This window comes from Brassica rapa, chromosome A08 (genome assembly GCF_000309985.2).
Source record: "Brassica rapa cultivar Chiifu-401-42 chromosome A08, CAAS_Brap_v3.01, whole genome shotgun sequence".
Lineage (NCBI taxonomy): Eukaryota > Viridiplantae > Streptophyta > Magnoliopsida > Brassicales > Brassicaceae > Brassica > Brassica rapa.
This window is the reverse complement of record NC_024802.2, coordinates 4,995,548-5,021,875: the sequence shown is the minus strand read 5'-3', so window position 1 is coordinate 5,021,875 and position 26,328 is coordinate 4,995,548. Positions and strand designations below refer to the sequence as shown.

Sequence of the window (26,328 nt, the reverse complement as noted above, 5' to 3'; positions counted from 1 at the left end):
TCGCTGCCCACTAACAGAACAAAAAAAAACAACCACTCGAGATAGTGCTCGGACACCGCCCGTAGATGATTTATCGATCCTCCAGCAACGGCCCAACCGGTCGACTAAAGCTGGTCGTAGCCTCCAAACAATCCGGTGTATAGAAGCACCTCTCACTCTGTATCTGTCTCAAACAATTCTAACTAAGAATTTACATTAAGTGAAGCAAACAATATTGTATCATCTAACACCCTAGTTCTGGTTTAAGCAAAGAACCTAGAAGTAGAGCTAGAGAGAGAGAGAACCTGAGACGCGGAGAAGAATGGAGAAAACGAGGCGGAGTGGATTATTTATAAGAGAGACGACGCTAATCTCCAAAAATGTCAACATTAGGTCTAATGAGGCCTTTTGGGCCTAGAAACTTCCAAAAGTCCCACTCATTACTCGCGACGTTTCGGCTTCTCAGAGAGACCAGGAGGAGGACCGGTTGAAATCGAACTGGTTATTCTGCAAAACCAACCTCAAAACTGAGTCAAACCCGAATCATCGGTGCAAGTGCCTAACCAGGTCTCAAGAGAACTTCACGGTCCCTGAGTCAAAGACTACCTGAGAGGACGACAGAATGGTCTTACTCTTTGACCAACGTCGAGAAACCGATGAACGTCTTTGTCTCTACAAACGAAGAACCGCTCTCATCCGACTTTCTGTCCAAATCATCTATCTTCATAAACCTTACCCCGCAAATTCATTTGAGAATGACTATGCTTCTCAAGTGAACTGGGGGGGGTTATTGTAGGAGATGCATTGTGTCCCTCCACAAGGCCCATAAGATAGAGGATTTGGCCTGGCAAGACAGCCCAAGACGTATGCTTAAGGAAACTGCTTATGGATTATGGCTGACCACTTATCTCGGCTCCTGACCACTTATCTCGGCTCCATGAACTACCGGCGTCGACTAAGCTGTAAGGCTGATTACGCTGGCATTTTATCAGGCCCGAGGAAAGCTAAAGCCCATTACTACGAGATGATCTAGGGTAGACGGGAGAAGGGAGCTCAATTTTAAAAGGAGAAGGAGGGGTGACGAGAAGAGGGATCCAAACATTTCACACACACTTACTTGGCGGTTAGAAACTAGGATTTTACTCTTTTACTTTCTTGCCAACTTGAAATTTCCCGGCCGAGCTCTCCGAGCACCGGCTTACTCTTTCTCTTATTTTCTTACTTGTAATCAAACTGTTTACTGATCTAATAAAACGTCTTTGAACTAACCCACCGACGAGTCTTGTCTCTTTTACTTGTTTCCTACCGAACTTGGTTCAAACATTGAAGAACATTCCTATCACATCTCCAAAACCCCTTGCCTTGAGAATCCATATGTTAATCTTGCAATTCTTATTTAATCTCTCAATCACCTCGTCATAGAAACACAATCTTCTCTTTACCACAGTAAAATTGGAAATCGATCGATTTGATTTCCAAAGATTCAACCTTGCTTGACTGTATATTCTTTGATTGACCATCCTAATCATATCTTTATCTAAACTGATTCTTTCTGCAATTCACTTCATGAATGCAATCCTAATGAAAATCGTTGTTGCAAGTCTTCAATCCCCAATCAACATTTTTTTTAGTTTTTAATATAAAAATGACTTTTAATTTTTTTAAAAAATATTCATTTAAAAATTAAAAACAAAAGCAATCATTTTATAAAAATAAAATGTAAAACAAAGTAACCATTTTATACTTTAATTTTATAAATAAAATTAACCAAAAAGAAATCAAAATGAATAACTTTTATCTTATATAAAAGTTATATCTTTGTTGTATAATAACATTCACGTCAGAAAAATTAACTGATGTGTCATCAATGTTTGCAAAAAAATTTGATAAAATGTCATTTAATGTGGTGAATGGTGAGTGAGGTATGATTTCACCAAAAAAAATTAAAAAAATATGGATGATACTAATCATATGGTAATACCTTGGACACGTTTGATCATTTCCCACAAACAATCATGACTTCTTTGTCAATAATTTTTAAAAAGATGTCTTGCTCCAACCTCAAACACACACTTATTGTTGTAAGTGCCTTCACTTGCAAGTACCCAATGAAAAATGAAAAAATTGATGACGTCGTTGATTATAGCTATGGACAAAAGTGAAACGCAACTTTTTATAATTCCATCGCGCAATAAAGTCCACGTCACACACTTATATACCACATACTTATTCATAGAGTATGAAACTTATATTAGTGAAAAATAGTATGAAACTTATATTAGTGTTGATAAACATATAGTATACAAAATTAATAAATTGGAACATTGAATACAAATGAATATACAAATGAATTAAAAGATAATATATAGTATAGTACAACTGTACAAGTTAATGAATTGTCAAACAATTATGTAAAGTAATTAATTTACTTTAAATAATAAACTTAATCCTCAAACCTCACTCTACCGTCAAAATACCAAACTCTAAACCTTAATCATTAAATCCTAAGCTCAACTATAAACTTTAAACCTAAATATAAACTTTAAATTTAAATATCAAAATAAAAAAATAGTATATAATAATATGTAATGCTAAACTATACTATAAAATTATAAATTATAGAATAGACATGCGAACCAGAAAGTGATAACAATGAATTTGCCAAATAATCAAAGTTACGAAGGAGAAGACAGTGGCAACGGTCAAACAATTGATGGTTGTGGTGGCGCTAATGTTCAAGGTGAAATTACAATAAACATAGTAAATATTGTGTTACCTTCATATTCTATATTTTAATAATAGAAGACAACATTATAATTTGAAAAATTATTTATAATTGAAGCTATAAATACATTGAACATGATAATAAATTGACAAACAAATATTATAAAAATTAATAATTTGGAACATTGTATATAAATAAATATGTATATACATTGGAACATGTAAGATAATATAGTACAAGTTACTGATTATCAAATGATGTAGAAATACATCAAAAGACAATTTTTTCTCTCTACTTGAGACGATTTCCGGCAAGGTCTATGACCGTTAGTTGCCTTTTTTAATCATTCAAATCTTTCCCTTGTCTTTAGTGGAACCATTTACCGGCCCTTTTGTCACGGTGTTTTATTTTGGAAATTATATTTTATTTCCTTTTCTTCTCAGCTCCATCTCACCTCTTTCCTTCTCTGTTCTAGAGTTTATTTCCTGTTTCCCCTTTCTTCTCCAAAATTCTCTGTTTCTTTCCTAAACTAATGATTTCTCAGAAATCCGTGGCTGAATTTTGCCTTATTAATGGCAAATTTGCTTCAATCACGGTAGATCTACTGTCAAAGAACTTTTTCCTCCACCACGGCTCTACCCTGAATTCATCTCCGACGACTGCGAACATGGCTGACCTCCTCCACAAAGCGATAAGAGCTATGTCCATTGGTGATGATGAAGAGCCCCTTACCCTACCTGATGAACCCTGTTTCCGTGTCATTGATGAGAATGAAACTAGTATCCTGGGCCGCTTGCTGAACCCCGAATGTCAGTCCATGGCTCGAATGATAGACTATATGCCTACACCGTGGCGTGTTTACGGTCGTGTTCGAGGGATTGCTCTCTCGAAAGACAGGTTCCAGTTTGTTTTCCAGCGAGAGGAAGATCTACAGACGGTCCTCAAAGATAGACCCTGGTCTTATAATCATTGGGCTATGGCTTTGGAGAGATGGACAGCTAACCATCCTGATGACTTCCTCAAAACGATGGATCTGTGGATTCGAATTAGGCATATTCCAGTGGAGTTCTTCACTACTGATACTATGTACCGCCTGGCGTCAGAGGTTGGAAAAGTTGATGTTATTGCTTACGATCCTAAGGTCTCCCAGACTAAGGACTACATCAGAGCCAAAGTTTGCTTCAACCTGGATAACCCGGCCAAGGCATTCAGAAGATTGAACCTCAAGTCTGGTGGGACGTGAACATTGAATTTGAATATGAAAAGGTTCATAAGAGATGTTTTCACTGTCTGCGCCTTACCCATGAAAAGATCAGATGCCCACTTTTGCGTAGAGGTGGTGTAAAGGAGAAACAAATATCTAATGACCGAGAGGCATTGCCTGAGCCTCGTCCTAATCTTCCCATTGTGAGAGCTTCATTACTGGATGAGGGCCCTCCTGGTTTTCCTCCCATGTTTCCGGAGCTTTCAAAGCAAGACCAAAAAATGGCTATGATGTATATCTCACATGCTGATGAGACAGAACGCAGAGCTAGAATCGAAAGAGTCAAGCAAGGTATTGATGATAGTGCTGCTGAAGCTTCGGTCCGTATCACTCGGATTACCAATGAGCTAGACAAAAGAAAAGGCCATGTTTTCTCTTATCAAGACGATACATTGGTCTCTAAGAAACAGAGACCCCTCTTACTTGGAGCTTACTCAGAAGGCTATGCTCAATCTCTGGAGGAAGGTGAGGCTGATTCTTCGGCTACAAATGTTTCCTTTACGTCTGCTCCCACTGCGGTTCTGACGGGTTTTCAGCTTGGCCCTTCCTCGGGAGGGCGAGTCTCCGGGAATCAAAATGCCAGCAAGACCCAAAGGAAGAGGCCTCCGTCCTGGAAGAGGAAACCCAATACCAGTCGTGCTCAGGCTTCTTATCCTGCTCCTTCTCAACACCTGAACAAGGCAAAGAGAAAGTCTTCTCCCCCTCCCCAGACAGCGTCCGAGAACAAATCTGCAAAGCTTACAGACCCTACGGTGGCTTCCGTATTGAAGCCGCTGCTCCCCCAATGAGCATTTGGTGTTGGAACTGTCAAGGTGCTGGAAGTACTGAGACAGTTCAGAAAATTCGGGAAGTTAGACGTCTACACTTTCCGGATTTCATGTTTTTTATGGAGACTAAACAAAAATACGCGTATGTTTCTGGATTACAAAAAAGCTTGGGTTATGATAAGTTGTTCACGGTGGAGCCTAATGGTTTAAGTGGTGGGCTAGCTGTTATGTGGAAGGATAGTTACAATGTTGAGATACTGTCTAGTGATAAGAGGATTATTGACATGAAGATTTCGTCGGGTCCTTTGGATTTCTTTCTCTCTTGTGTTTATGGAGATCCCGTGCGAGCTAGAAGGCAGGCGGTATGGGATCGTCTTGTTGATATTGGGTTGGTGAGAGACACGGCTTGGGTCCTCGCGGGTGATTTTAATGAAATTATGTCTAATGAGGAAAAACTTGGTGGAGAAGAAAGGAGTGAGTCGATATTTTGGGGCTTTCGAAGTATGGCTCAGAACTGCAAGTTGAAGGAAATTAGAAGCTCGGGTTATATCTTCTCTTGGGCGGGGAAAAGAGAATCAGGTTGGATTCAATGTCGTCTTGATAGAGGGTTTGGGAATGACGAGTGGTTCAATATGTTTCCCCGCTCACATTTACAATACTCAGATATGTGGGCTTCTGATCATAGACCCTTCCTAATCAGATTTGCTCATGAGAGTGAAGATCATTACAAGAGAAGGTTCTACTTTGATAAAAGAATGGCTGATGAGGAAGGTTTTGAAGACCTGATAAAACAGAGCTGGTGTGGTGCTGAAGAGGATGATTCCTATACTGTTGCACGTATTGCTCGATGTCGTCAAGACATTGCTAAGTGGAAACGCCAAACCAGTTTCAACTCGAAGGATAAGATCACACGGTTGAAGCTTGATCTGGAGTTTGAAGTGTCTAAGCTTCATCCCAACTTTCACTCTATGAAGCTCTTGCGTCAGCAACTAGCTACTGCCTACTTGGATGAAGAACGATACTGGAGGCAAAAATGCAGGGAGGAATGGTTGAAAGCAGGGGACCGGAATACTCTATATTTTCGTAACTGTGTCAAGGGGAAGAAGATCCAGAATCGGATTCTCATGTTATTAGACGAGCTGGGAGGTGAGCATTTCTCGGAGGGAGCTAAAGGTCACATAGCAGTAGAGTATTTCAGGGATCTCTTCATGAGTTCTAACCCTTTCGACCTTGAGTCTCTCTTTGAAGGCTTCCAAAGTAGGGTCACGCAAGAGATGAATACAACGCTTACTGCAATGGTTACAGCTGATGAGATCAAGCAGGAAGCCTTCAGTGTGAAGGGAAGCAGCGCCCCTGGTGAGGATGGTCTTACAGGAGTATTCTACCAAAGGTTTTGGCACATTGTGGGTCCTGCTCTCGTTAAAGAGATTCAACTTTTCTTCTCAACCTCGACAATCCCGGATGGGTGGAACCATACTCAGCTGAGCCTGATCCCTAAAGTCACCAAGCCGTCAAGAATGCAGGACTTAAGACCCATAAGCCTATGCTCGGTACAGTACAAAATTATCTCCAAAATTTTGTGTAACCGGCTAAAAATCTATCTGCCTGAGCTCATATCAGAAACTCAAGGTGCATTCGTCTCAGGCCGTTTGATATCTGATAACATCCTCATTGCACATGAGATGGTACATGGACTACGTACCAATAGCAGAGTGGATACGAGTTTCATGGCCATTAAGACTGATATGTCTAAGGCTTATGATAGAGTGGAGTGGAGCTTCCTCGAGATTCTCTTGGAGAAAATGGGTTTTGACCGAATTTGGATACATTGGATCATGGGTTGTGTGAGCTCTGTTTCTTACTCGGTTCTTCTCAATGGTAATTCACACGGCTTCATCAAACCGGAACGAGGCATTAGGCAAGGAGACCCGCTCTCTCCCTTCCTATTTATCCTCTGCGCTGAAGCTCTAGTGAACTGTCTTAACCACTCAGAAGCGAATGGGAGAATCAATGGTATTAGATTGGCGGCTACGGGCCCTTCAGTTCATCATCTCCTATTCGCTGATGATAGCCTACTGATGTGTAGAGCTAGTGTGGAGGATGCTCTGGAAATCTCACGCTGCCTTAAAGTATATGGTGATGCATCGGGTCAGATGATCAATCAGCAGAAATCCTCTATTATCTTTGGATCTAATGTCCCTGAGGAAATCAAAATGGAGGTCAAAGTAGCTCTTGGAATCGATACGGAAGGAGGAGAGGGTTCCTACCTTGGCTTACCTAAATGTTTCAGTGGTTCCAAGAGGAAGTTACTTAGCTTTCTCCGCGAAAAGCTCCATGGCCGGCTGAACGGTTGGTTCTCAAAGGCACTATCTCAAGGTGGCAAAGAGATACTACTCAAATCCATTTGTCTGGCTCTGCCGATCTACGCTATGACATGTTTCAAGCTTCCTAAAGATACATGTGAAAGAATGACCAGTGCTATGATTCAGTTTTGGTGGAGCAGTGGCAATAATAAGAGCAAAATTGCTTGGGTTGCTTGGCAGAAACTATGCAAGTCTAAAGAGGTTGGTGGATTTGGTTTTCATGATCTCGAGAAGTTTAACCAAGCCCTGTTAGGCAAGCAGGCTTGGCGTCTCTGGAGCTCTCCTAACTCTCTGCTGGCGCAAATACTCAAACATCGTTACCATAAGAACTGTAACTTCCTTGATAGTTATGTTGGTACGAGACCCTCATACGCTTGGAGGAGTATCCTTCATGGGAGGGAGCTTCTTGCGAAAGGTCTGTTGCGGTCTATTGGCAGTGGTGAGAACACTCTTGTGTGGCAAGAAAATTGGCTGCTTGATGATCTACCTCGAGTTCCCAACTACAGACAAGAAGCTCCGATGGATCTCACGTTGAAGGTTTCTGATCTTATCGATGTTCATTCTGGCCAATGGATAGTGCCACGTGTTAGAGAGACGTTTAGTCCTGATGATGTGCGACTTGTCCTCAACACCAAGATCAACCCTTCATGTCACGATAATACGATCTGGTGCTTCACAAAAAGTGAACAATATTCGTCGAAGAGCGGCTACAAACTCCTCGCGGACTTACAGGAGATGAACTCTCCTTTCCCAGCCTTACCCCCCCCCCCCCCCCCCATTGAAAAACAGCTCTGGTCTGATCTATGGAGAACAAAAACATCCCCTAAACTCAGACATTTTCTGTGGCGCGCTCTATCTGGAGCTTTGGCGGTGAAGGAAAGATTACGTACTAGAGGCATCCACCTTGACACTACATGTGTAACTTGTGGGTCAGCGTCAGAATCTATTTGTCATGTTCTGTTCCAGTGTAGGTATGCGCAGGAAGTATGGTCTCTATCCGGTATTCCTCCTCCTACTGCTGGTTACTCTCAGACATCGATGTTCTTAAACCTTTTCCATCTCTTGAAGTGTAGCAGAAACCCGTCCCTCCCCTTGGGTGTGCGTCTCGCTTTTCTATGGGTCCTATGGCATATATGGAAAGCTAGAAATGGCTTTATCTTTGAGCATGTGAGAATGGAGCCTTCCCTGGTTCTATCTCGAGCTATGGAAGAAGCGGGTATGTGGCTCACTGTTAACTCATGTGTTGAATCGACTGCAATCCCTGCTGTGGCACCTACAATTGAGACACCTAAGAGAACCTGGTCCAAACCTCCCCGAGGTTTGCTTAAGTGCAATGTTGGAACCTCTTGGCAACCCAGCAATCTTGGTAGTGGTGCGTCTTGGATTGTCAGAGATGAGATAGGTAATCCTGTGATACATAGCAGAAGAGCTTTCTCTGGTGTTCTTTCTGAGTTGGAAGCTTCGCTTCGCTCTCTTGCGTGGTCGATCATGGCGCTTTCTGATCTCCACCTTGACAAAGTGATCATCGAGTTCTCATGTGTTATGATGGCAGAAGCCCTGCTAAACCCTACTAAGTTTCCTGAGGTCCAGTACTTAATTCAAGAAACTTTGCAATCTCTCCATCGATTCTCAACCTATACCTTGAATCATGTTGAACCGGAGAAGAACAGAGTGGCTAAACTCATTGCAGTGAGTGTCACCAAGGATCAACGATATCAATCGTATGTGGCTCAAGGAGGCCCTGCTTGGTTGGCTCACACCATTCAAAGAGAGGCCCTGCCTCATGATCTATAGCCCCTAACAGGTGGCTCTGTGATCTCTACGGGTGTGCGAACAATCGCCTTTTAAGCACCTATTGGTGTCTTTTCCCCTTTGCTGTTTTTATTTTATGTCTCTACTCTCTATTGTTTCTTTGTTCTTCCTCCCAATCCTCTTATGTGAGGTGTGTGTTACATTTTTGGAGGTTTCTCTTTATAATTTGAATACAACCAGCGTCAAAAAAAAAAAAACATATGTCTAAAATTAGCAAATATTTTATTGACTAAAATTTACAGTTACTAACCGCCGGGACAAAATATCATGAACAAACATTACAAAAAATGTATGGGATCTATCTGCAATAATTTCTCGAACTGTGATGCACGCAAAATCTCCAAATTGTCGTCCTTTAAGGCAGCCTTGATCAGCTCAAGCTAAACCTAAACCTGAGACACCTAAGGTAAAGTAAATGTGTTAGCATGGATACAGAAATGTATGTACATGGAAAATCTTAAATAGAGTAGAACAACAATGTAGAATGGAGACCATGTAAGACATATCTATTATATTTTATCATGCAAGTAGTATTCTATATACATCGCTGCTTAACCAATATAGTGTATTTGACACCACTACACATTATTATATTTAGTTTTGTTAATGGGTATTATATTAAGCTCATAAGAACATACACAAAGGCCCAAACTTCTGGTTTAATGCGGTTACAAATAATGAATTAGACATAAAACAGAAAATTACTTCATATTCAGATTTCTAAAAATTATTCCATTTGTATTCATGTAGGATAAACAAATTGAAACCATAATAGAATGAACAGTAGAGTCCAAATGCAATTCCTCAAAATTTTGGGTTACATTGTTTACACGTACCGACTTGCAACAGAAAATTACTTCAGATTTAGATGCATATATGTTTCGGTGTTTTCGCGACTGTTGCTTTTGAAATCCAAGAGCATCTCTTTTCTGTCACTGACAAAGCCTTCTAAAACGGTCGTTTTCTCCACAAAACTTCTCCTAGAACGTATCCGGTGGTGTTTTCATCGCTCAAATCTGAGAAGAAATCTATTTGTTTTTCCAAATTTTATCATTGAAATTTTTATTTTGTGAGAGTGTGTGAATAACAAAGGACCACGTCTTATTTTTCACAGTTACTAATTATTAATTAAAATTTTGTTTTTTTTGCAGGCTTTACCAGTTTTATAAAAAGATATACCTTATATATTATTTGATGATTTTAAAATAAAATGTAACTTCAATTTTGTATTAATTACAATATTAACTTACTGAGGTGTCAACACCTAACATCTTCTTATTACGTACGTGGCAACCTTATAATGAATGTGGACAAACTTTGGATTAACAATTAACATAACATAAATCGGCCATGTGTTGTACATTGTTATAAACATTTTATATTAACGAGAAACCCTTACAAAAAATAGTGACATACTTCTAAGTAAAAAAAGTAGGAAATATAATAATTCACACTTTAACTACATAAAAACTTTTTATAATAGAGTAGTCGATGGTTCTTCTGTCTTCGACACAAGCAATAGTATTGTTTTTGCTTTGTTTAAACTTGACGAAATAAACCATTGGATTAAAGATAAGAAACCTCATTTTAGTAAAGACAATAGAGATGAGTGTTTAGACTATGACTATTTTCCATCTCCATTAGATCTGTTTAAATAGAAATGAATCTTTATATATAAAAGACACTTTTAATGTCTCCTGGGTGTGTCAACAAGGATGCCACGTCATCAATTCACAGGCTCCTGTTGCGACACGTCAGAAACGCACCGTTTCATTAAATCGTGATTCAATTGTTACGGGCTTAGCGTTGGGCTCATGTTGCGTTCGTATGCGGCCCGATGACCACAAACTTCTACTGAAACCCTAATCAGTCTTACGCTCTCCTTTGTGTTTTTCGCTCTCCTTTGTGTTTTTCGCTCACCTTCAATCAGCGCAGATGCATCCAGAATCTGTAACGGTTCTCCGAGAGTTAATGGTCTTAAGTCGTCTTCAATCGCCATCCCACTATGAAGCTCTCTCCTGCGCCGTTCGTCTGCTAAGACGTGTATAAATATGCTGTAATCTCACCGGTGCGTATCGTTTCTTTATGTTTTTGGTTCTTAGATGTTATATGATTGTTTGCTTTAAAATTCTGGTGAATTTCTTTATGTTACTGCGTTAATAGATGTTCGATTCTGAGATGTTTTAAAATTTGTTACAGAGGACATCAAGGAGAAGATTCCCTATGTGGCGTTGGATTATGAGAAGGAGGTTGAGACAGCCAAATCAAGCTCTGCAATCAAGGTGACTTATGAGCTCCCTAATGTGATCAGTAGTTTACAAGGATTAAACTTTTTGGCTGTCCAAATTTTTTTCATATGCCTACTCTAAATTTACTGAAGGTTAGAAGAGTAGACTTTTTTCAGTAATTGTTTTTCATTAAATTTTATACCTTAACTCTTTTATGTTAACGCTAGATTTTTTTGTGATCCCAAGGTAATGTTACGTGAGACTTTCAAGATAGAGCATCCTAAGGAACAAATATACTGCTGCTTGGATGCTTGATGTGAGTGGCTCCTTCTCACCTTGCAGGTTCTTTTGTAACTTAGCCTCTTGATCTTAAAGGCACACTGACGTTGAATTTTAATCCAAAACCAGGTTAGAATGTTTCCTGGTTAGAATATTTACTAGAGACAATGCTATACTTCCTCTCAGCACATACTCATAATTGTTTTGGTATCTCAGTTGACATGTTCTTAAACTAACTGTAATACTTGCATTTCACACTAATTCAGAAGGCACCTTATGTTGCTAAAACTGAAAAGTGCAAGGTTGAAGAACATGAAAAACTACAACAATTACCTGGTAAAACAAGTGCCAGTGGAGTGTCAGTTTATATATTGGCTGTTATTTGAGTCGCTGACCAGTCATTGATTTGTTGTGATTTAAAGGAGGAAGGTCGGAGCGAAGATGAGGCCATTCAGTTATATTTTCAGAGGTTAACAATGACAACGATGCTTAGGATGGTAGTTAAGAGGTCAGTGGCTGATTTTCTTTTCTTAGTTACTACGCATCATACTTATGGTATATTAGAAACTTTTTCATATATGTTCAGTTTTGTGCTGCTTAGGATGGAAGCCAATGACTAAGAAGTTGAAGTTTGTAGCATGAGTAAATCTCTCTGCTTTAAAAAAAAAGGGATTTTCTCAAATGTTTATGGAGCTGATGTCTTTCTTTTTCTTTTTTCCTGCTTTTGTACTTCCACAATACATATTTTAAAACTGTAAGTTTGTTGATTCTCTCATCAGATCTCATTCGTGTTATGTCTATTTGGCAGCTGAGATTTTTCATTGTTTGAGTCGCTTCGTGTTAATGAAGTAGATCTCAAAAGACTCAGGGATTTCAGAATATTACAGACAAGTTCATGGAGCTTAGTACTAACAGCAAGATCTACCTGCTGAGCTTTGTTGTGTTACTGGAGGATCAAGAAGTCAACAAGATGATGCTCTTTATTGGTGTAATGTAGAATAAATTCTTCCTGGCGAAGACAAGTTCGTGGAAAATATTTGATTGAGCATGTTGAAAATCCCAAGATGCTGTTGAGAAGACAACTATTTAGTATGTATCAGATATTCAGATGGAGAAGAAGTCAAGGATGGAACTTTCAGACATGAAACAATATTGATTACTATGTACCCACACAATACCAATCTTTTTTTTGTGTACCAATTATATGTATGTATGTGTGTTGGGTAGTACCTAAAAATTTGATACTAAAATATTATACAGTTCTTTTATATAATAGATAAACTTACATACATCAGTGTAAATTTTTAAAATTTATAATAAAATTTGCATTTTTAACATTTGAGTTTTGAACCATATATATTAACAATACATCAAATACTCCATAAATAATCTTTATAGCTAACAATACATCATATAGTTATGGTTGTCTGTTATCTTTTTGGTTTAGCCTAAACTTTGGTAGTTAAAAAAATAAAAAGAATTGAAGAAACACAAATAAAAAAACATGAATATATTTCATTATTTTAAATTTTTTGTTCATGTGAGTTTGAAGAAACACAAATAAAAAAACATGAATATATTTCTAAAATATAATAATACATAAATATATAACCTAACATATATATGTAAATATTAAACAATAACAACTAATATCAATTTTTTTTGCTACTTGACTATTTTCTAAAAAAAAAGAAAAAAATTGGCTTTTCATTTTCGATTTTTTAAATTATATAATTTGAGAAGAAATGTATTCAAAATCCATTAAATTCAAGAAAAGCAAATATAGTGAACAAAGTAAAATATTTATATTTTAGTGAATACTTTAAATATAGTTACAAATGCATAATTTCAAAAATAAAAGAAATAGTAAAATTTATAGTAAAAATAGTGAAAATTATATTAAAATAAACTAAATTTTTATTAAAATTTAAAATATGTTTATATTATTTCGTTCATTTGCTTACCCGCCCGTAGGGCGGGTCCGACCCTAGTTTATCATATACAATGGCTAGGAGATAAAAGAGTAGGAAGAATGTTTGAGTTGATCATAATGATAAGTCCAACAAGTTTTTAAAACGTTAATATAAAAACTTTTAGCAAAAGAGAGCGTTGATATAGTTTAAGCATAGGTCCAATAGGACTTAAACGTCTAGATCATATGTCCGATTTTTTTTAAAATAGTATAGTGTTTTAACACTGATTTATTAGAATATTACAATTATGAGAAAGATTACATAGACGATTCGACAACCGACAATACTACTTGCCTTATGAGGATCTACGTCTAACTGCATCACAAGAGCCGTTCTATGAAGATCTACGCCTGACCGAGTTTACTTGCACCATGTTAAAGATCCTTTGTAAGTTTTTCCTCCATAGTTTGCATAATTGTTTAATAAATAGCTTTTTCTGAAAATTGAACCTGGACCTGCTAGTGGAGAAGCATTAATAAACCCTTAGTTAAACTAGTGGAATAAAGGGACTTCCACATAAAAAAAAAAAGAGAGTATAATTTAAAGAAATGATTAACAAATATGTGGATTGTTCGATTCTCATATAGTACCGGTGTATAACATCCATCTCACGTAAAATTTAGGGTATGAATGGTGACCAATGAACGGCGAGGAATAATGCATTTCTTAACGTTCCTAAAAAATCACCATTCACAAGGAATAATAATTTCCTCTCATTCCCTTTCATTCCTTTTTTTTGTAGAGAATTAAAGAACAAAATTATTCCTTGTTAAAATTGATAAAGAACAACCATTCTTTTTCATTTCTGCTATTTTATTTCCGAACATTCCTTTTTTATTTGTTTCTCTTGTTTTCCGAATGGTCACCAGTCAGACCTTTAAAGTGATTATGTTTCCAGCATATATTAAAACTTGATGCACAATTTTAAATCAGTTATATATGGTAAGTTTTATTCAAGACAATATTATGCTTTGTCTACAAATCTACTATTTCGATCATAGAAAACAACTTGTCAAATATATTTGTGGTAAATATTGATCATTTTCATAAGTATTGGTTCAATGTATCAGGCTACATGGTTTCTAAATAATTAATTATTGAAATTTCAATTAACCTAACAATCTGAAAACCTGCATATACGAAAATATACGATATATGCGTGCAAGTTAGGTTTTTTCGTCGGACACTGAATTATAACGTTTTTTACGGTGCAATTTCCCTTTTTTTAACCAAGAGCTCTTGGTCTAGTGGTAATGGAACTCCAGCTGGAGTGTCTGTTATGGGTTCGAGTCGCATTGGCCACTTCCCCACCTATAACTGTGCATGCCCGGATGGAATGGTTCGTGGGGATTAGTTTGGGCTTACCGCCTAGGATCCCCACGGATATCAAAAAAAAGAAAAAAAATTCCTTTTTTTTTTTGAACAACTGGTGCAATTTCCCTTAGAAGAATTTTACTAGGTGCACAAAAAAAAAATTATATGTTTTATTAGTTTTGTTTACGTCAATAGTATTTTCTCTTGTTATGGCCCATCAACCTAGATCGGAATGAAGCATTGGTTTGTAAGCCCAATACAAAAATCTCTGAGAAATAAAATAGGCCGAAAATTTAAAACTTTCGGATAAGTTCGAAATATAATTCCTCTACACCGACTACAACCTACACTCAGAAACAGAATGGTACAACCAGGATTGATTCACTAAACAATACACGTGGAGAACTATGGATGCATTAGTACACACTAGCTATATACACCTGTATCCAGCTGATAATAATTTGGCCATAAAAAAGATCTTTAAAAGAAAATGAGATATTCTTAGGACCTTTGTATATATACACCACTTAAACCCTACTCCTTGTCCTCTGCCTCAGCCTCTCAGTTTACCAAAACCCTAGTTTCAAAGCTTTACTCTCCAGGTACCGATCTACTCCATTTTCTTCTCGATCTTCTTTTTCTATTTAAGTTGAATCTAGATCTGCGAGTTTTAGGAACTTGTTGTTATTGTTGTGGAATACGAGTTGAGATTGATTTAAGGTTTGTGGTTTCAAATTTGTGTAGAAATGGCTTTCTGCAAAAGTCTCGGTGGTCTATTGAGGCAAGGTGCGGTTTCTCAGACAGGGAATGTTCCCGTTCAGTCTATGCTCGGTTCTCTCCGGTACATGTCTACCAAGCTCTTTGTCGGTGGTAAATATCTTGTCTTTGTTCTTATGAAGATCGGAATGTTTTATTTGTTTTGAAAATTGGTTTGACTCGTGTGGTGTTGATTGGTTCAGGTCTCTCATGGGGAACTGATGACCAGTCATTGAGGGAGGCTTTCTCTAACTTCGGTGAAGTCATCGATTGTAAGTAATGGTTGCACGTTGAAGATTTTTGTTACATTGTGCGAAAGTTTATATTTTTTATTTTTATTTATTGTTGTGCAGCTAAGGTCATTGTTGATAGGGAAACCGGAAGGTCAAGGGGGTTTGGATTTGTCAATTTCTCTGATGAGAGTGCTGCTAATGCCGCAATTTCAGAGATGGACGGAAAGGTTTGTGTTTGAATGCTCAGTTAATAAACTTTCTAAATGATAATTATTTGTGTGTTTTCTATGGTTTAATGCTTTTGGGTTTTTTTATTTCCAGGAACTGAATGGACGCAACATCCGAGTGAATGTTGCTAACGATAGACCAAGTGCTCCCCGGGCTTATGGGGGTGGTGGTGGCGGCTACGGTGGAGGTGGTGGTGGCTACGGTGGAGGTGGTGGTGGCTATGGAGGAGGTGGTGATGGAGGCGGTTACTAAACAGAGGAGCTTCTTGTGATAAGAAGAATTGATCTTTCTGTTTGTTTTTTTTTATTATTTAAATCGAGCTTGTGCTAGTACAAAACCTGAATGGGATTTGTTGAGACTCTAGTAGTCAGTACTCTTATCTAAGACACGGCTTTTCACTCAGTTTGTGTTAGCTTCAAATATTGTCCGTTAATAATTCTGGAGGAAAGCCGAATTGAGAGTATGAGCAGTTATCATCTGTTTTAGAATTATACCCGATCTGACTTGAGATTTGAGTTCTTGTAAAAGGAAGTGTATTCTTCAATTTGAGTTTATCTTTTCGATATTGGGTTCAAGATAATTTTATAAACTGTGTTTGTGTTCTTGTCGTTTAGTAAGGACACTACTCCATTGGGGATTTCGAAAGCAATCGTTATGGAGTTGTAGAGATACTTTTCTTTACCAGTATATATCCGACTGGATGGAGAATTGATTTGCTATGGATGAGCTCACGGAGTTATACAAGTTGACGCTGGCTTACGGTTTCATCTACGGAGAAGCGAGTTTATTTTCACCTGAGGAATACTTTTTTGACCTATAAGAATATTTGTTCATTGAAGAATTCTGTATTGCTTACGTTTGGTAACTATTGAAAATGCAAAATGAATCTGATATAGAGAGAGTGGTACGAGTATGATAAATGAACACAGTATTTCTCTACTAAAAAGCTATGTATTTACTATTTTTTTTCAAACGAACTTGCAAGCTTCGCTTAAATAGAAAACGCACTATGATATAAAATATGATCCAAAAAACTCTTTATCTTTTAACCATTTGTGTTTTACTCACTATACAAGTTTTGAAACCTTTTTGATAATAATACTTTTTATGTGCTAACTCAATATAAAAGCTCCACAACTTATTTAGACTTAGTAAATTTTGTGGCTAACTCAAGCCAACTTCCAAGAAATAAATATTCCAAATCATCCTTGTGAATATTTCCAAATCTTTTACAAAGTTGTTTTTTCTTAAATATTTCATAAGAAAAATTCTCTTTTCTATGATAAATTTCTGGTTGCTTAGTCTCCAGTTAACCTCTATTTCAGTCGTTGTAGTACTTCACGTAATACTTTCGCGAGTACATGTTTTGACGGATGTTCTCAAACTTCTCATTACCTTAGATGAACAAGTTTATCATCTTATGTTAAATCTAATACTCGTTTAAAATCTGCACTTATAATTATGACAACTTGAAAAAATATTTTTGCAAGAGAATAATCGACAATTCATGGAGCTATGTTGCAACTGTAAATAACAAAGAGATTTGGTGATGCTTCAGATTATACAAGGATAGATTCATCATACAAAAGTGACTGAGGACGAATAATCGCTGGAGTGAAAATCTCATGTACTGGTTCAAAATTTATGAAGGTCCTGAGTATAACCGGTTATCTTATTCTGGTTTAAGTTGGTTTAAGTTTCCTTTTGCTTAACCAGCTATATATATAGTTACATATGTACAGTTAGAAACTTGAGATGAATAATACGATTTTGTTCATCATCTTCACAAGATTTCATCTCTCTCGATTCACCATCTTCACATCTAATATGGTATCAGAGACCTTTTGATTTCTCGTTTCCGCTTCCGTTCATCGTTCCTCAGCTCCGATCATGAGTGTTTACTTCGATTCCTCGTTCTTTGCGATCCTCGAGTTTCTTTCTTCGCTCCTCGTCACCGTTTTCGTCTTTCTTTTTCCGCTTCTGCTTCTCTTCAGCCGCCATTGATTGCGACGATCTTGATAGCAGACGATTCACTCTCTTCTAGTTGCGATTTGAAGTTCTCCGATTCTGTTTCTTGATTCTACGATGCCTACGCGCGATTCTTCCCCAATTCCACCTCCTTCGACGCCGTCTCTCTCCGATCCAAACTCCAATCCGTTGTTCATTCACAATGCGGATCATGCTGGTATCTCTCTTGTCTCAGAAAAGCTTACTGGCCTTGGGAATTTCAATAGCTGGCGTAGATCGATGTTGTTGGCGTTAGGTGCTCGAAACAAGGATGTGTTTGTTACGGGTGTTTATCCAGATCTTGATGATACTCATACTGATTTTGGATCTTGGTCAAGATGCAAAAATATTGTATGCACTTGGATTGTGAATGTTGTGGATAAGCCGATTGCTAAGAGCATTATGTATCTCGAAACGGCTCGGCAGATGTGGCAAGATATTCACGATCAGTTCAAGCAGAGTGATGGTCCAAGAACAGCTGAGATCAAGCAGCAGATCTATGCTGAAACACAAGGCTCTCAGACTGTGAGTGAGTACTATACAAGACTCAAGCAACTCTCGGAAGAGCTCAAGAACCATGACGAACCATATACATGTTGTTGTGGCCAGATGAATTGTGCGAGTCACAAACAACTAGCGAAGACGGAAGAGCAAGACCGGGTTCTCAAGTTCCTTATGGGACTCAATGAATCGTTTACTGCTACACGAGGGCAGATCTTGATGATGGACCCAAACCAATTGCTTTCCAAGGTTTTCAACATGGTTTCTCAGGAGGAGAGGCAACACTCTATGAAGTCCACAAGCAATTTGACGTTTCAGGCATCTCAGTCCATCACTTCTCCAGAACCTATCATCGCTGCTTATGGTAGAGGCTACAACAAGCAAAAGTCTCGTCCTATATGCTCTCACAGTGGTCTTTCTGGTCATACCGTTGATCGTTGTTACAAACTACATGGCTATCCCCAAGGTTATAGGACCAACACGTCTGGTTACAAGGGTCAACAGTCCTCTCAACAACAGGCTGCGGGCACTCACATTCTTCCAGCAAGGGCACCAATGTAGTGAACATGATCACTAAGGATTTTGGCAGCATCACCATGCATGATCAGCAGGGTACTCACTTGGGGACGGCTATATCAGATCAAATTCAGCACCTTCTAAGTGTCCTCAAGGCTAAAACACAGAGCATTGAGAACAATCACACTCAGATTTCAGGCAGTACTCTTAAACTCGCAGATGGCTCTATCTCCACGTTGAAACCTCAACCTCATTTGATTCCTATCACATCATCTCATCCTTCTACTTCAGGTACATTTTTGAATTCTTCCAACTTTATTTCTTCTGCAGGAATCATAAACAACCTTACATTTTTCGCAAAATACTTGGATCATAGATACAGGAGCTAGTTGCCATGTGTGTTCTAACTTGAACATGTTTTCTGCCACGCACCCAATTACTAACACAACTGTTACTTTACCTGATGGAACACGAATTGAAGTCATTCTCTCTGGCACAATTGTTATTTCTGAAACACTAACTCTGCATTATGTGTTGTTTGTTCCGACTTTTAAATTTAACCTTTTGAGCATTAGTTCTTTAACTTGGAACACAACCATTTCCGTTCTGTTTTCTTCAAACTCATGTCAGATTTTGTCATACAATCCACTTCATTTTCTTCAGGAGCATACTCCGGATTACATGATTGAGAAGGGTAATCTTTGTCAAAATCTCTATATCTTGGATTCTCCTCCTCCAGCTTTGTCAACTATAGCTCAAACTCATCACCTAGCTCACGTATCTTCTGAAATTTGGCATCAACGTTTGGAACATTCCTCTCCAAATAAAATTCAAATTCTTTCTAAATGTTTAGATCTTTCTAGGAAAACATAGGTCACGATCATTTGTGTAAAGTGTGTCCTTTAGCTAAACAAAAACGCTTGTTTTTTTCTTCTTCTAATAACATGTCTGTCTCTGCATTTGATCTTTTACACTTAGACATTTGGGGTCTATTTCGTGTACCAACAGTTGATGGGTATAAATACTTTTTGACTATAGTTGATGATTGCACAAAAGTCACATGGGTTTATCTTTTGAAAGATAAGAGTTCTGTCATCACGGTTTTTCCGGAATTTTTAACCTTTGTTGAAACACAATTCAAAACTTCTGTCAAAACAATTCAAACTGATAACGCTCCCGAACATTCTTTTACATCTCTTCTTAAAAACAAAGGCATACAACATTACTTTTCATGTGCTTCCACTCCACAACAGAACTCTATTGTGGAAAGAAAACATCAGCATATCCTTAATGTGGCTCGCTCACTACTCTTTCAATCTAACATTCCTCTTGACTATTGGGGGGATTGCATTCAAACAGCAGTTTATTTGATCAACAGAACTCCCACTCCTCTTTTGAAAAACAAATCTCCTTTTGAACTTCTCATGTCTAAACCTCCATCTTATAGTCATCTCAGAGTTTTCGGCTGTCTCTGTTTCACTTCCACATTATTAAAAGATCTTCATAAGTTCTCACCACGTGCCACTCCTTGTGTATTTCATGGCTATCCTCACGGATATAAAGGCTACAAAGTGCTTGATCTTCACACTAACCAAATTCTCATTTCAGGCAACATAGTTTTTCATGAGTCTAGTTTCCCTTTCTGTGAGAGTCTTCCTTCACATGATAATGTATCTTTGGTCAACATGTTTTACCATTACATGTTCCTGACTCTCCCTTTCTGGCTTTCTTTGATCTTGGTGATAATTCATCTTCCCTTCCTGAAGAATCTCTTGATCTTACTTTTATTTCTCCTTGCCATCATCCTAACTCTTCAACACAATCTACTAACACTGATGTTCCTAACACACGCAATAGAAGGCAAACTAAGGCTCCTGCTTCTCTAGATCAGTATCATTGCTATCTTTTAAATAGAACTCCTACATTTCCTACCCATGAGACTCATACTACATCTTACCCTATCTTTGCGTTTCTATCCTATGACAAATTTGATGATTCTCATCACAATTTCCTTCTTTCCATCACCACTGTTACTGCCCCTAAGACCTTTCATGAAGCCATTTTACTGGATGAGTTTAAGGGAGCTATGAAATTTGAAATGAATTCTCTAGAAGATACTGGTACTTGGTCTATCTGTCAATTGCCTCCAGGGAAGCACCCCGTTGGTTGTAAATGGGTGAACACGTACAAGTTCAATCCTGATGGCACTGTGGAGCGTCCTAAGTCACACTTGGTTGCAAAGGGCTACACCCAACTTGAAGGCTTGGACTATCTGGATACATTCTCTCCAGTAGCTAAGCTGGGTACTCTACGGCTGTTACTGAGTCTTGCAGCTGCTAAGAATTGGTCAATTAAACAGCTCGACATCAGTAATGCATTTCTTAATGGCGACTTGGATGAGGAGATCTATATGACTATTCCTCAAGGATATACGGAGCTGACTGGCCGCAGTTTACCTCCTAATTCAGTTTGTCGTCTACATAAGTCTCTTTATGGACTTAAACAGGCTCTCACCAATGGAATCACAAGCTATCCACAGTCATTTCCTCTGCGGGTTTTGTTCAGACATCATCTGATCATTCTCTATTTGTTCAACACTCGGCATCTTTGTTTGTTGCTGCTCTGGTGTATGTTGATGATATACTCATCGTGGGTGATGATGATGTTGCTATTTAGAACTTCAAAGATTCTCTAAAACAAGCTTTTAAACTACGCGATCTTGGTGATGCAAAATATTTCCTTGGTTTTGAGATTGCGAGAAATGCTGATGGGATCTCCATTAATCAACGGAAGTATACGCTGGAATTGCTTCAAGATGCTGGCTACCGTGGCTGCAAACCTGTCTCATTTCCTATGGAACCAAATTCCAAACTCTCTGATTCCTCGGATGATCTTCTGTCTGATCCTTCAATCTATAGGAAGATCGTTGGAAAGAGGCTTAACTTGACTCACACGCGTCCTGACATTGCATATGCAGTTCATAAACTTAGCCAGTTTATGTCTGCTCCTTGCAGTGATCATCTTAAAGCAGCTCAAAGAGTTCGATATCTCAAGAATGATCCTGCTCAAGGGCTATTCTACTCAGCCTCGTCTTCGGTGAGTCTGGCTGCCTTTTGTAATGCCGATTGGGCTTCTTGTCCAGATACTCGCCGCTCTATGACTGGCTTCTGTGTCTTCTTGGGAGATTCACTTATCTCATGGCGTGCTAAGAAACAACAAATGGTTTCTTGCAGTAGCTCATAGGCAGAGTACGGGTCCATGGCAGATACTACGTGTGAGCTCATTTGCTTAGCTGCCTTACTCTGTGATCTCCATTGTCCTCTGACTGGTCCTGCAACGCTCTACTGTGATAATCAGTCAGCTCTACACATCGTGTCGAATCATGTCTATCACGAACGCACCAAACACATCGAGATCGATTTCCATGTGGTTCGTGAACGAATACATAGTGGTTTTCTGAAGACTATGCACGTGAAGTCAGCTCATCAACTCGCTGATATTTTCACGAAAGCTGTTCAGCCTGCTCTTTTTCATCAGTTGACACTCAAGATGGGTCTTCATCATCTGTTCGTTCCATCTTGAAGGGGAGGGGGGGGGTATTAGAGTTATAATCGGTTATCTTATTCTAGTTTAAGTTGGTTTAAGTTTCCTTTTGCTTAACCAGCTATATATATAGTTACACATGTACAGTTAGAAACTTGAGCTGAATAAAACGATTTTGTTCATTATCTTCACAAGATTTCATCTCTTTCGATTCACCATCTTCACATCTAATAGTCTGTATGAGATTTATTATTAATACTGGAAGGATAAGCATATAATTGGTGGATTACGATTTGATAAGCGCACAAGAGATTGTGTTCAAACGCTCAAACCTTTTTGGATATTGGGACCAGCTTCGACCAGAAATATTTCGTATCTGAGGCTTGGGGTGGGCTTTAGAGAAAAAAAAATATGTTCTAAGGACAAAGCTGGGTTTGGGAATACGATGAAGAATTCAACCAACTCAAACACTATGTAGTAGAATAACTTGAGTAAAGGGCAATACAAATTTGTTGTTTCTATGTGGTTTAAGGGTGGAAATTCATACTCATTCCTTACTTTGTAACTCAAAACCATTTTGAAGTTTGTGGAAGAGGCGGCGATGCTGATGAATAATATTACGGCAGAAAACCGAGCATGGACTTAGTCACAGCTGAGTGAGGCTTGCAAGACAGGCGATCAGAAAAGAAAATGGGATCATGTTGAATTGTTGATAATAGAAACAAGTCCTCATGGAAGTGCGGTGAATGCACGAGTTGCCGAAAGATGCATATTGTAAAGTATTGGAAAGCAACATGAGCATGTGATATATGCAGTACTACAGATCATGTGATCCAGAACTATCTGCGAATGGCTCAAGTACAAGAGGAGATGAAAAGTGATGGCTCAAAGTTTTCATACCGATGTTGGAAGGTTGGACATTTCAAGAGGGAATGACTGAAACTGCTGAGTGAGTTACACACAAAGACACTTCATGTCTTTTGTTAACCTCTAAAGACACAATCTACATTTGACGTACTTTTTGTGTACGGATGCCACTGTGTGGACGAAAAGAACCTTTCTTTTACCTTTTGTTGGAGAAACAAGCACAAGTATTTGGTCTGGGTAATTATTTTTTTCTAGTTTGTTTAAATAACTTTTGTTTGGTTTGGTTAAGATATTAAAGAAAGTTGGTTTATGGGAAAGTGAGATTAAATCGTGGCCACAAAATTTAAATTTTAAAAGAAATCCAACGGTGGGAATGTTTTAAGACTAGGAGCAATAGGATAGATAAATAATAAATTCAACGCTTTGAACTCCACAATGGAGTTGTTGAATTTTCAAAAAAATCAGACATGGATTAACTGGAGTTGAATCAGTTCAACTAGTTGAATACATTGATTATGGGACCTACAAATACACAGTCAAAATTTAAGAGGAAGAAAAAGGAAGAGAGTGATCACATGTCGAAAACCTTATCTTGTAAAAAGAACTACTCTCATCCTATTGGCTATTCTAAGTTTTGGAGATTTTTTTCTCTCCAAATCATTGAAACTCAATTATTTTGTAATAAGAATTTTTTTTTAATTAAAATTTATATCAAAATTCATAATTTTTTATGGTCTACAAATAGAGTCTAGGTTTGTTTCATTTAGATACAGAAAAAAAAATGCCAATTTCAGATAAATTTTATATTAGTCTCCAAGCAAATTTCTTTTTTTGTGTTTAAACTTCCTTTTTTAGTTAAATGGATCACAATAATGATCTCTTTAACACTCAAAATTCGAGTAATTTTCCTTTTAACTATCCAAATCTCGGTAATTATCAGTTTCAAAACCAGTCTTCAAACACACCCCAAAATATACCAAATTTTGGTTTTGCACCAAATTTCTTTATGCCATCATCTATTCCAAATTATCCTTCATATTATGGATCGATGATGTCATATTTACCTCCAAGACATCATATTTCTTCAACTTCAATGGGTAATGAATTTGTTCTAAATATTAGAACAACGGATTGTCCAGAATTTTCTACACAAATAGGTCTTGGTGATACAAGTGGTATCAATGAAGGCGCACAAAAGAAAAATGAAGAGGATTCAACTCATGCTCGCCGGAAAAGCCCAAAATGGAGCACTAGTCAAAAATTGGTTCTAATTAGTGGTTGAATTAAATATGGAACTGACAGTGTTGTTGGCAGGAACAAAATAAGTGAAGCATTTTGGGGGAAAATTGCTGAGTAGTATAAATGGAGCTTCGTGCAGAAACCATTACAACTATATGAACAAAAAGTTGAGCAAATGGGTTGGCGTGTACGATAATGCTAAGCGTAAGCAACAAAGTGGGTGGTCGGAGAATGATGTCTTGGTAAAAGCGCAGGAAATATATTCAGGTAGTAAGAATGAATATTTCAATTTAATGTCAGAATGAAATGCTCTGCGTGATCAACCACGTTATGGTAGTCACGTAGGAGGAAACATCGGCTCAAGTAGTTGATCTAAGAGATCCCACGAGAATGATACAAGTGACTCTAACTCTATTGGATCAAACTCTGTAGGATCAAACATTTGTCCAATTGGGAGGGACACATCAAAAAAAAGGTAAAAAAAAAAACAAGGGCGTAACTTTGGAAATAGTCAACGAAGAGTAGAATGAATTCAAACAATTCAAATAACAAGAATTGTAACGATTGGACACAATATCCAAGAGACAAGAAGAAGCAAACCAATTGATGAAAGAAAAGACTCAAGCTAAAAAGATGAAGATGTTCACGAAGCTAAGTGAAAAAGAGCATCTCGATGACAAGAACAAACACTGTTGGAGAAGTTAAGCCATGATCTATTTGGAAATTAGTTGATTTCAAGTTTATGTGTGTATTTTTATGTTTTAGTTATGTGTGTTTGTTTTTTTCCTTTAATAATGTGTGTTTGTTTTTTTCTACATTAATAATGTGTTTTTGTTTCATTCTACTTTAATAATGTGTATGTCTATGTATACTTTACGAATTTTGTTTGTATGCAATCTATGACTTTCAGTTATTGTTGGAGAATCCAATCTTATCTGTTATTTATGTCAATTTGATATTTGTTTCACGTCCAAAAATTACAGCCACTTATTTTTTTATAAGTGGAGACTCATTTTTCTAATGATTTTTCAACAACACAAATCTTAGCTTACCAAAAAACCAATGGATCCTTCAAATTTTCTTTTGATATTGAAGCTTACAAAAAACAGTCTGAAATTGAAGAGAAGTATATCGTTAATCGGTTTAGAGAGCGTCGACAAAAAATTGTTGAAGATCAAGCGCCTCGTAGCAAGAGAAAATACTTCAAAAGAGATCATGTAGCGGAAAATCAAAGGCTTATTGATGATTACTTTCCAAATCAACCAACATATGATGATGCAATATTTCGTCGATGATTCCGGATGCGAAAACATGTTTGTCTTCGGATAGTTGGAGACCTATCAAGCAGTGACAACTACTTCACCCAACGAGTTGACGCAACCAATAAAGAAGGTATATCTCCTTTGGAAAAATGTACAACCGCCATGCGAATGCTAGCGTATGGTGTTGCTGCCGATGCAGTCGATGAATATATCAAAATAGGAGGTACTACAACATTAGAGTGCTTGCGTCGATTCTGTAAAGAAATCATCCAACTTTATGAGCAAGAGTATCTCAGAGCTCCAACTCAAGAGGACCTACAAAGAATTCTCCATGTTAGTGAAATGCGAGGGTTTCCTGGAATGGTCGGGAGTATTGATTGCATGCATTGGGAATGGATAAATTGTCCAACGGCGTGGAAAGGTCAATTTATTAGGGGAGATAAGGGAACCACCACTGTTATACTTGAAGCAG

At 37.8% G+C, this 26,328-nt stretch overlaps 3 protein-coding genes and 1 long non-coding RNA gene across 9 annotated transcripts in view; 2 read left to right on the top strand and 2 right to left on the bottom strand.

The window, feature by feature from the left end:
• Positions 1 to 26,328, bottom strand: part of LOC103833097 — a 1,138,500-nt gene that overhangs the window by 250,715 nt on the left and 861,457 nt on the right. The window lies entirely within an intron of this gene.
• LOC117127486 lies at positions 3,372 to 4,736 on the top strand. Its single transcript, XM_033278018.1, has 3 exons — positions 3,372 to 3,943; positions 4,021 to 4,648; positions 4,713 to 4,736. Exons 1-3 carry the CDS (start codon positions 3,372 to 3,374, stop codon positions 4,734 to 4,736), a joined length of 1,224 nt encoding a protein of 407 aa, XP_033133909.1.
• Positions 3,841 to 16,486, top strand: LOC103833149 (glycine-rich RNA-binding protein 2, mitochondrial). Of its 3 annotated transcripts, XM_033276549.1 has the most exons (6): positions 15,125 to 15,306; positions 15,449 to 15,574; positions 15,664 to 15,732; positions 15,814 to 15,920; positions 16,015 to 16,196; positions 16,281 to 16,486. In XM_033276549.1, exons 2-5 carry the CDS (start codon positions 15,451 to 15,453, stop codon positions 16,171 to 16,173), a joined length of 459 nt encoding a protein of 152 aa, XP_033132440.1. In that variant the 5' UTR covers positions 15,125 to 15,306; positions 15,449 to 15,450; the 3' UTR covers positions 16,174 to 16,196; positions 16,281 to 16,486. The 3 variants fall into 3 exon arrangements, with proteins under 3 accessions (XP_033132438.1, XP_033132440.1, XP_033132439.1); XM_033276548.1 differs by having other exon boundaries at positions 16,015 to 16,404; XM_033276547.1 differs by having other exon boundaries at positions 3,841 to 15,306; positions 15,664 to 15,920; positions 16,015 to 16,465.
• On the bottom strand, positions 16,007 to 26,259 carry LOC117127153. Its single transcript, XR_004449979.1, has 2 exons — positions 17,391 to 26,259; positions 16,007 to 17,305 (listed from the first exon to the last, which is right to left on the bottom strand). It is a non-coding gene; the product is annotated as an uncharacterized LOC117127153 (long non-coding RNA).